The 10,060-nt window shown below is 45.5% G+C and overlaps 1 protein-coding gene across 1 annotated transcript; it reads right to left on the reverse strand.

The window, feature by feature from the left end:
- Positions 1-2,185: 2,185 nt before the first annotated feature.
- On the reverse strand, positions 2,186-9,025 carry rgcc (regulator of cell cycle). The gene is made up of 5 exons (XM_038269710.1): positions 8,887-9,025; positions 8,610-8,783; positions 4,099-4,206; positions 3,189-3,251; positions 2,186-2,313 (listed from the first exon to the last, which is right to left on the reverse strand). The coding sequence occupies exons 1-5, from the start codon at positions 8,912-8,914 to the stop codon at positions 2,306-2,308; spliced, it is 381 nt and encodes a 126-aa protein (XP_038125638.1). The 5' UTR covers positions 8,915-9,025; the 3' UTR covers positions 2,186-2,305.
- Between the last annotated feature and the right edge of the window lie 1,035 nt (positions 9,026-10,060).

The raw sequence follows: 10,060 nt of genomic DNA on the forward strand, positions 1-10,060 counted from the left end.
CTTCTCACATATAAAGCCTTAAATGGCCAAGCTCCATCTTATATCAGAGATCTGATTGTTCCTGATGTTCCTAACAGAGCACTTCGCTCTCAATCTGCAGGTTTACTAGTGGTTCCTAGAATTTCTAAAAGTAGAATGGGAGGCAGATCTTTTAGTTCTCAGGCTCCTCTTTTGTGGAACCAACTACCAGTTTTAGTCCGTGAGGCAGACACCCTGTCTACTTTTAAGGCTAGGCTTAAAACTTTCCTTTTTGATAAAGCTTCTAGTTAGAGTGGCTCAGGTTATCCTGATCTATCTCTATAGTTCTGCTGCTATAGGCTTAGACTTCTGGAGGACATAGGGACCCCCATTTCATCATTCTGCTTCATTCTATCTCTATTCTCCCACCCTGCAGAATCTGTTAGTTCAATCTCTAACGTTCTGCTCTCTCTGCTTTTTCTCATAGTAGCTTCATCTGGTCTGTTCCTGTTTGGCTGTGACTCCATCCTGGAGAGAAATATCAGCTGTGCTGCTGCCATCAACACCTTTGTTTCTAGATGTTGGAGCTTGGCCTGTTTTCCAGTGTGGTCCTGTTTCTCTGACTGTGACTAACTGGATGTGCTCTCTTCATCCTCTGACATGGGAGCTGGCTCGGAGCTCGTCTGCCTGGCTGTGTGTTTCCTGGACGGGGGTGCCTGTGGAGCTGGTTGACAGTTGCCTTTTGTATCTATGCTTCTTTTTCTATGTCTGCTTCTGTCTCCTTGAACCCCAGTGGGCCTCAGCAGATGGCCGCTCACACTGAGCCTGGTTCTGCTGGAGGTTTCTTCCTGTTCAAAGGGAGTTTTTCCTCTCCACTGTCGCTACAAGCATGCTTAGTGTGAGGGATTGCTGAAGAGTCAATGAGTCGGTGCAATCAACTGGTTTTCTTTAGATAGAAAACTTTGAATCAATCTGACTGGATGATCTGGTGAACTGGAAAGTGACCTGAGATGACATGATGTGAATTGGAGCTATAGAAATAAACTGAATTTAAATTGAATTGATTTCATTTATTGACTAATTTAAAGTGTTATGCTTTTATATGTTCCTCTCATTTTGTTCAAAAATCCATTTAATTGAATTTAGGCCCCTTGAACAATTTACAAGATTGATGTTTAAAACGGAATTGTAGGGGACCAGCCAAGGACCATCCAAGGACCATTCAAGGACCAGCCAAGGACCATTCAAGGACCCATCAAGGAAAGTAGGGAAATTTTTGAATGGCTGCCTCTGTAAAGGGAAAATGAGAAACTGTTTCCATAGCAACGACCCGTTTTTTGGTCAAGAAAAAGTTCATCTTTATGGAAAAAAAAAAATCATCAAAAATGTTCTGCTTTCTGAGAAAACTAGATCTATGCTTCCTATCCAGGTCGGATAGAAACCTGATATTTTAAAGAAGAAGATTGAAAGGAATGACAAGCGGGACGTTATTAAATCAAAGGTTTAATGGTTGAATCTTTCCTCACAGACATGACTTCCTGCACTGAGTCACCTTCACTCCCATCAGTGTCCATCTTTATCTTTAGACTCTCAAACATTATTTACAGAAGTACAAAAATATATCTCACAAGAAGAGTCATTCATTTATAAAATTACAAATATATTTCTCTTATAAAAAGACTTTTTAAATTCCTCTTGCATCCCGGGTTCTGGAGGAGAGAGTGGAGCTGGTTCTGTTCTGGTTGGTCCATCAGCAGGATGTTAGAGGTCCAAACTTTTCAGTTCCAGTTCTGATGAAAGCAGAAACAACTGGGAGCCTCCCAGTTCTCAGCTTTTAGAGTCCAGAAACTGTTTGGAGCGGATGCAGCAGGTTCTGATGTTCTGATTGGGTGGATGCAGCAGGTTCTGATCAGGTGGATGCAGCGGGTTCTGATTGGGTGGATGCAGCAGGTTCTGATCAGGTGGATGCAGCGGGTTCTGATCGGGCGGATGCAGCAGGTTCTGATCAGGTGGATGCAGCAGGTTCTGATTGGGGCGGATGTAGCAGGTTCTGATGTTCTGATTGGGTGGATGCAGCAGGTTCTGATTGGGCGGATGCAGCAGGTTCTGATGTTCTGATCAGGTGGATGCAGCGGGTTCTGATTGGGCGGATGCAGCAGGTTCTGATCAGGTGGATGCAGCAGGTTCTGATTGGGGCGGATGTAGCAGGTTCTGATGTTCTGATTGGGTGGATGCAGCAGGTTCTGATCAGGTGGATGTAGCGGGTTCTGATCTACTCGATAACTGCTCAGTAATCCACTCCCTCCTTCCAACATGGCTACTCTCCAAGATGACAGAGGGCAGTGGGTCACATGCCTACGAACAGGAGAGAAGAGAAACATGATCAGAACCGGAGCGCGACCGTCTGGATCCACCCTCAGGATGGATACATGAAACATGAACAAGACAGATGCAGATTGGAGAATCTGGAGTACGGTGGCCTGGAAGGACAAACTGGCCTGGAAGGACAAACCAGTATCACATTTACATGAGACACTGAGATGTTTTGTAAAACAGCGGCCGTTCAGATTGACTCCAGCTTCCTGAGTCATCAAGGAGCTCAGGAAAGTGATGTCATGCCGCAATGCATTGTGGTTTTTGCAGTCTTCAGCTGCATTAAAGCCAATAAATATGAATCAAAGCATTAGCTAGTTTCTTGGCAGCGGTTGTGGGTTTCAAACCGCCACAATTGTCCCCCTGGTTGATTGGTCTGGGTGAACGAACGCGGGGGAGGGGAAATTTCATGTAATAATGTAATACTGATTTGCGCTTCCTGGCCACCGTAGCGGAGGCCTTTTGGCGAAGCATTTTGTTTGTAAATGCAGCAACAAAGGCGTCCTCTGCTGATAACAGAAGGGATGAATGTATTATACTGAGTGTTTTGACGGTCTTTAGATGGTATCCCAGAGGAGGTAAGAACCTACGGCGCCCTAAACATGCCAATTCATTAACATGCTCTCTCTGGAGTCATGCTGCCAGATCCTGTATGCTTCCCGGTATCCAGCAGAACTTTCCTCCCAGTTTGGAGAAACGTTACGGCGAGGCTGGGTGTGGCGTGACCCTGCAGTCATCCTGACAGCCAAGCAGGGGGTCCTGCAGCGCTGTAGGAGCGGCGGGAAACAGGCGGCCATCGGAGCCGGCGGCTCGTTTTAATCATAATGTTCTGACAGACGGACGGCGTCTTCACTCACTCTCTAACGTCCGGTCGAGGTCGGCGATGAAGTCCTCCAGATCTTTGGTGTCTCCCAGTTTGGCTGCAGAAGAGACAGAGATGGACGCCATTAAATGATGCTTCACATCTAATCTATAATTATAGAGAATTTAATCTTAAAAATACTCAAACTGGGATTAGTCCACAGGGATTAATGAAACAATTTTGATAAATTAGCATGAATATTAACACACTGCCAAAATATTACATCTCAATAAGTCATTTTTTCTGAAAATAAATGCATTTTTAATTGAATTAAGTTGGTAAGTGAGACACTTTGCTGACGGAACAAGACATTTAAATAATGAAAAATTATAGCATTGTCTTATTTCCAATGTATATTATCTAATTACTTTTGGAGATAAAATACTATTTCCATTGGTAGATAATTTATCTGCTCACATCAAGGCTAGAAACACTTAATTTAATACATTTGTACTTATTTCTAGATTGTTTTTGCAGTGCATCTCTGTCCTTTAGCTGTTTCCATCTAACTGAGAATTTTCTGACATCCAGACTAAGTTTCAGAAACCTTCAGTAAAAAAAGGCTAAAACCATCAGAAGAGAAAAAACTGTTCAAATATGCATGAAAGTTTGTCTTTTACTCTGTTGTTTCTCAATCACCCTGTTCCTGAATTATTTTACCAATGTGAATTTAATTCAGTATTTTAATGATGTTAACATTCTGATTGTGAGTTTATTTAATTGGATTTATGTGTATTTATTCATCTTTTATTAACACATATTATATCAAATGTAAAAAGATCAAATATTTTTTTCTGCAACATCTAGATAAAATGTTAGGATAAAGTGTCCTTCATTGCGTTTTGAACAAACTGATTATAGTTTAATACTTTATGTGATGCACGTGTTGCAGAAGGTGAGCTCACGTTTGGGTGACATCAGAGGGGGGGAGGATGCGGCGGGGGAGAGCGCGGTGGGGGAGTTCAGCCTCTCATCGCTGAAGCTGAAGCTGTTTCTGTTGAGTGAATCAGCACCTGTGAGAAAGACAACAGAGGAATGAGTCTGAGGGAGGGTTCGCCCCGTTACCCAGGCAACGCTGATCAGGGTCAGCGCATCACCCACGTTCTCATCGCACGCTTTCTCGTCGCACGCTTTCTCATCGCTCGCTTTTTGTCGCCCGCTTTCTCATCGCACACTTTCTCATCGCACGCTTTCTCATCGCACATTTTCTCATCGCACGCTTTCTCGTCGCCCGCTTTCTCATCGCACGCTTTCTCGTCGCCCACTTTCTCATCGCACGCTTTCTCGTCGCCCACTTTCTCATCGCACGCTTTCTCGTCGCCCGCTTTCTCATCGCACACTTTCTCATCACACACTTTCTCATCACACGCTTTCTCATCGCACGCTTTCTCATCGCACGCTTTCTCATCGCCCGCTTTCTCATCGCACGCTTTCTCGTCACCCGCTTTCTCGTCGCCCACTTTCTCATCGCACACTTTCTCATCGCACACTTTCTCGTCGCACGCTTTCTCGTCGCCCGCTTTCTCATCGCACGCTTTCTCATCGCCCGCTTTCTCATCGCACGCTTTCTCGTCGCCCGCTTTCTCATCGCACGCTTTCTCGTCGCCCACTTTCTCATCGCACGCTTTCTCGTCGCCCACTTTCTCATCGCACGCTTTCTCGTCGCCCGCTTTCTCATCGCACACTTTCTCATCACACACTTTCTCATCACACGCTTTCTCATCGCACGCTTTCTCATTGCACGCTTTCTCATCGCCCGCTTTCTCATCGCACGCTTTCTCGTCGCCCGCTTTCTCATCGCACACTTTCTCGTCGCCCGCTTTCTCATCGCACACTTTCTCATCGCACGCTTTCTCGTCGCACGGTTTCTCGTCACACACTTTCTCATCGCACGCTTTCTCATCGCACACTTTCTCATCGCACGCTTTCTCATCGCACGCTTTCTCATCGCACGCTTTCTCGTCGCCCGCTTTCTCATCGCCCGCTTTCTCATCGCCCGCTTTCTCATCGCCCGCTTTCTCATCGCCCGCTTTCTCATCGCCCGCTTTCTCATCGCACGCTTTCTCGTCGCACACTTTCTCAACACACGCTTTCTCGTCGCCCGCTTTCTCGTCGCCCGCTTTCTCATCGCACGCTTTCTCGTCGCCCGCTTTCTCGTCGCACGCTTTCTCGTCGCCCGCTTTCTCATCACACACTTTCTCATCGCACGCTTTCTCATTGCCCGCTTTCTCATCGCCCGCTTTCTCATCGCACACTTTCTCATCACACGCTTTCTCATCGCACACTTTCTCATCGCACGTTTTCTCGTCGCCCGCTTTCTCATCGCACACTTTCTCATCACACGCTTTCTCATTGCCCGCTTTCTCATCGCCCGCTTTCTCATCGCACGCTTTCTCATCACACGCTTTCTCATCGCACACTTTCTCATCGCACACTTTCTCGTCGCCCGCTTTCTCATCGCACTCTTTCTCATCGCACGATTTCTCATCGCACACTTTCTCATCGCACACTTTCTCGTCGCCCGCTTTCTCATCGCACACTTTCTCATCGCACGCTTTCTCGTCGCCCGCTTTCTCATCGCACACTTTCTCTTTGCACGCTTTCTCGTCGCACGCTTTCTCATCGCACACTTTCTCATCGCACACTTTCTCATCGCACACTTTCTTGTCGCACGCTTTCTCATCGCACACTTTCTCATCGCACGCTTTCTCGTCGCCCGCTTTCTCATCGCACACTTTCTCATCACACCCTTTCTCATCGCACACTTTCTCATTGCCCGCTTTCTCAACACACGCTTTCTCATCGCACGCTTTCTCATCGCCCGCTTTCTCATCGCACGCTTTCTCGTCGCCCGCTTTCTCATCGCACACTTTCTCATCGCACACTTTCTCATCACACCCTTTCTCATCGCACACTTTCTCATTGCCCGCTTTCTCAACACACGCTTTCTCATCGCACGCTTTCTCATCGCCCGCTTTCTCATCGCACGCTTTCTCGTCGCCCGCTTTCTCATCGCACACTTTCTCATCGCACGCTTTCTCATTGCCCGCTTTCTCATCGCCCGCTTTCTCATCGCACACTTTCTCATCGCACGCTTTCTCGTCGCCCGCTTTCTCATCGCACACTTTCTCATCGCACGCTTTCTCGTCGCACGCTTTCTCATCGCACACTTTCTCATCGCACACTTTCTCATCGCACACTTTCTTGTCGCACGCTTTCTCATCGCACACTTTCTCATCGCACGCTTTCTCGTCGCCCGCTTTCTCATCGCACACTTTCTCATCACACCCTTTCTCATCGCACACTTTCTCATTGCCCGCTTTCTCAACACACGCTTTCTCATCGCACGCTTTCTCATCGCCCGCTTTCTCATCGCACGCTTTCTCGTCGCCCGCTTTCTCATCGCACACTTTCTCATCGCACGCTTTCTCATTGCCCGCTTTCTCATCGCCCGCTTTCTCATCGCACACTTTCTCATCGCACGCTTTCTCATCGTACGCTTTCTCATCACCCGGTTTTTCTATTGCACGCTTTCTCGTAGCCCACTTTCTCGTCGCACGTTTTCTCGTCGCCTCTGGTTGCTGATTGGTGGAGCTGGTTGGCCGTCATCTGCTGGGCGGAGCTCCAAGCTTTCTCTCTGAAACCAGTTGTTGTTTGATGACTTATTTCTCGATATAATAAAGAAAATTAAAAACTCTTAAACTCCGTCGTATTCAATGCATCGTTGATGCCTGACATTACCTCCCCTCATTCACACCAAGGTGAGCGTGACGAGAGAAGACAAGCTGAACTCTGCAGAGTATCAGATGTCGAGCACCTACTTACTCCCCCTTTATGACCGGGATACACACCCCGACACACACACACCTCTGCAGTCGCCTCTCAGATTCATCCCTATTTATCCCCCCCCATCTGCAAATACGTCCATCAATCTGTGAGACAATAGCTGGACATGTCTGTCCTTGTTAGACCGCCCTGGACGGCCAATCAGACGCCTCCTCCGTGTTTCATCATTGGTTCATGACTGAACTCTATCTAATGTTGATAATATTTACAGAGTCGATCTGACAGGAAAAGTCTTGAGGGGCAAACAGAGCTTCTTCTCTGCCTGTGAGGGGAAAGCGTTTCTACTTATGCGGATCTGGAGGATCCTGTTCTCAGGGCGTCAGCGTTTGAATGCGTCCCGCCCTGCAGCCGATCCGCAGCTGGGCAGACTGGGTTTTATTTAACTCCTCTACGGTGGAGGAATCTCTGAATGTGTGACAGTCAGCTGTGGAGGGGGGGGGCGGCGCTGCGGCAGCCATGCCAACATGTGAGGCGCTGGTCTGATCTGCAACCTGATTGGAGGAAGAAAGCTTCTCTGACCTGCAGGAACGCTGGTTTCTAACCTCAGAACTTCCCCAAGAATCTCATGACTTATGACCAAAAATCCACAAAAGTTTCTACTAAATTATTTTGACACGTTAAATATTATAAATTACATTTTTTTTAGAGATGTTTTGATATCTTTAAGCATTTTAATCCGTCTGCGCAGCCAATCAGATCCACCGTCTGAATTACCTCACTGTGAAATACAGGAAATGACCATAAAATGGAAAAAATCTTTCATTCCTTTAGAGACAGCATGAAAAGTCAGCTGAGTACAAAACATAGAGAGGAAAACAAGAAGAAAAGGGACAAGAAGAGAGGCTGATAAAAAATTCTGCAGACTCTGCAAAGAACGAAGTGTCTTATAATGAGTGTATTTAACCTCAGGATAAGCTTTTAAATAAGATGATCTGCTAATAAGATGAATATTGTTGCCTTTAAAATCAGATATTTAGATTAATATTTAGCAGTTTTTTCCTCTTTTTTTAAAACGTAAATCATCTCCTTCTGTCATTAAACCTTCTTACACAGCTGCTCAAATGAAGGGAAAATACAATTATTTCAAGAAGAACCTCATAGTGTAAGATGTAACTTAGTCTGCACTGAAGAACAAGAAGATGAGGAACTTTTAACCAATCAGGAGCTTCTATTTAATGAATAGTGTCAGTGCACTGGAAAATAATCTTAATCTAGATAAGTCATTTTTTCTTAAAATAACTGCATTTGTTCTTGGATTGAGGAGGTAAAAGAGACACTTTGCCAATAGAACAAGACAATTTAAGTTTAGAATAAGAAAACACAATTACATTGTATTAGTTCAAGTGCCTTTTATCTAATTATCTTATTTTAAGAGTAAAAATAATCATTCCATTGGCAAATTAACTCATTTACCTGCTCAAATTAATGATAAATACTTAATTTAAGACATTTTGCTTATTTCTAGATGTTTTTTCCAGTGCGGCCATCATTCAAACTGCAGACCACCCTGGATAGAATCGGATCAGGGATCAGAGCGGAGGACAGGATGATGGTCTGGCTGTTGACTCACTGTCAGTGTCGCTGATGCCGCTGTCGCTGACGCTCGCGCAGCTCCTCCGTTTCACCGTCTTCAGGTGCTCGTCGTACCGAAAGTGTCGCTTCTCCACGGGCGACGTGAAGTCTTCGATCACCGCGTCGAACTCGCACAGGACGTCGCTCAGGTCCTCCTCCTTCACGAACTTCGCTGAGGATGAAGAGGAGGAAGAGGAGCTGTCAGCTCTGCGCTTTAGATCCTCAGAAGGACAAAAAGCGGGAAAACATCAAATAAGGAAATGAACTTGAGCTACCTGGAGCCTGCAGCTTCGGGGACTTCATGACGTCACCAGCTGGTCAGATAGTATCCTGGATTAAAGCCTCAGTGATGAACAGTGAGTCTCAGGATGAGGGGCTCGCGCTTTTAAGCGAGCCGGGCTCGGAGGGGGCGGGGCCAAGCAGGGCGCGCGTTCCTATTGGCGCGCAGTGACTAATAAAACTTTTTCCTGCCCCCCCCCTCCATTCCCGCCCTGATATCATGTTTGTAAACAACATGTTTCTGTTGCTGTGTCACCAGGCAGACTAAATATACAGTAAAACACTTAATAAAGGATCTAATATTCATTTATTAAACCTTTTAACCTGCTTTTATTATTCTACATATTCTTATACTATTATTCTTATACAGCCATAAAAAAAAACAACTACAAACAGAAATAAAAATTAAAGTTAAAAAGAAAAGTTGACTTTCTAAATGCATCATTTCACAATTTCGATTAAAGGAAAAGTTTGGTCATTAAGGAATAATCAATGGATCATTATTTATACCTAAAACTAAAATGTTCACGGTGATTTAATGAATTTAGCGTTAATCAGTAAAAAAATAAACATTTTAATCACGATCACCAAGTCTGGGAGCGGCCATTTTACCCCAAATACCGTAACCCCTCCCTCCTGCCATCTTCCAGCAGTGACGTCACGGTGCGGTAAGCCTAGCGCCATTCTCCCCGCTTTCCAAGCTAAATCAATGGGAACTACTAGACACATCTGCAATCAACAACAATTATTGAAGATTTCCAGAGGACTTCACCACTGAAATTCACCAGAGCTATAGTGAAACTGACAATGCCCACGTGCATGGCAGCTGGATGCTGGAATACATCGGGTAAAAGTGAAAAAAAGAGTTATTCCACCTTTCTGATTCCTGATCCTCCACGGACGGGTTGGTCGTTGGATCGCCAACTTGAAGAGGGAGGATTTGCCATCGAACTTCTGGCCAGAGAAAAAACCCGTAATATGTAGCCAACATTTGGAAGAAGAATGTTTTCAAGATGACTTGGATAATAGCGCGTTGTGACAAACACCAGATACAGCACTGGGACTTGATCAACAGCCGATACCGCACCGTGACAATGTCACTAACCAGTAGGTGGCAGTAGTGTTCTTTGACAAGTTTTAATTGTGAATTTGAGCGGACTTTTCCTTTAA

The sequence above is a fragment of the Cyprinodon tularosa genome, unplaced genomic scaffold (genome assembly GCF_016077235.1).
Source record: "Cyprinodon tularosa strain WSP-4 unplaced genomic scaffold, ASM1607723v1 ctg737, whole genome shotgun sequence".
Classification (NCBI taxonomy): Eukaryota; Metazoa; Chordata; class Actinopteri; order Cyprinodontiformes; family Cyprinodontidae; genus Cyprinodon; species Cyprinodon tularosa.

Bases quoted from the DNA above. Each gene is read 5' to 3' on its own strand.
- rgcc (XM_038269710.1), bottom strand. From the start codon at position 8,914: ATGAAGTCCCCGAAGCTGCAGGCTCCAG. The intron at 8,784-8,886 runs GTAGCTCAAGTT...CTTCATCCTCAG, and splicing joins CCCGAAGCTGCAGGCTCCAG to CGAAGTTCGTGAAGGAGGAG. The intron at 3,252-4,098 runs GTGAGCTCACCT...TCTCTTCTGCAG, and splicing joins CCCTCTGATGTCACCCAAAC to CCAAACTGGGAGACACCAAA.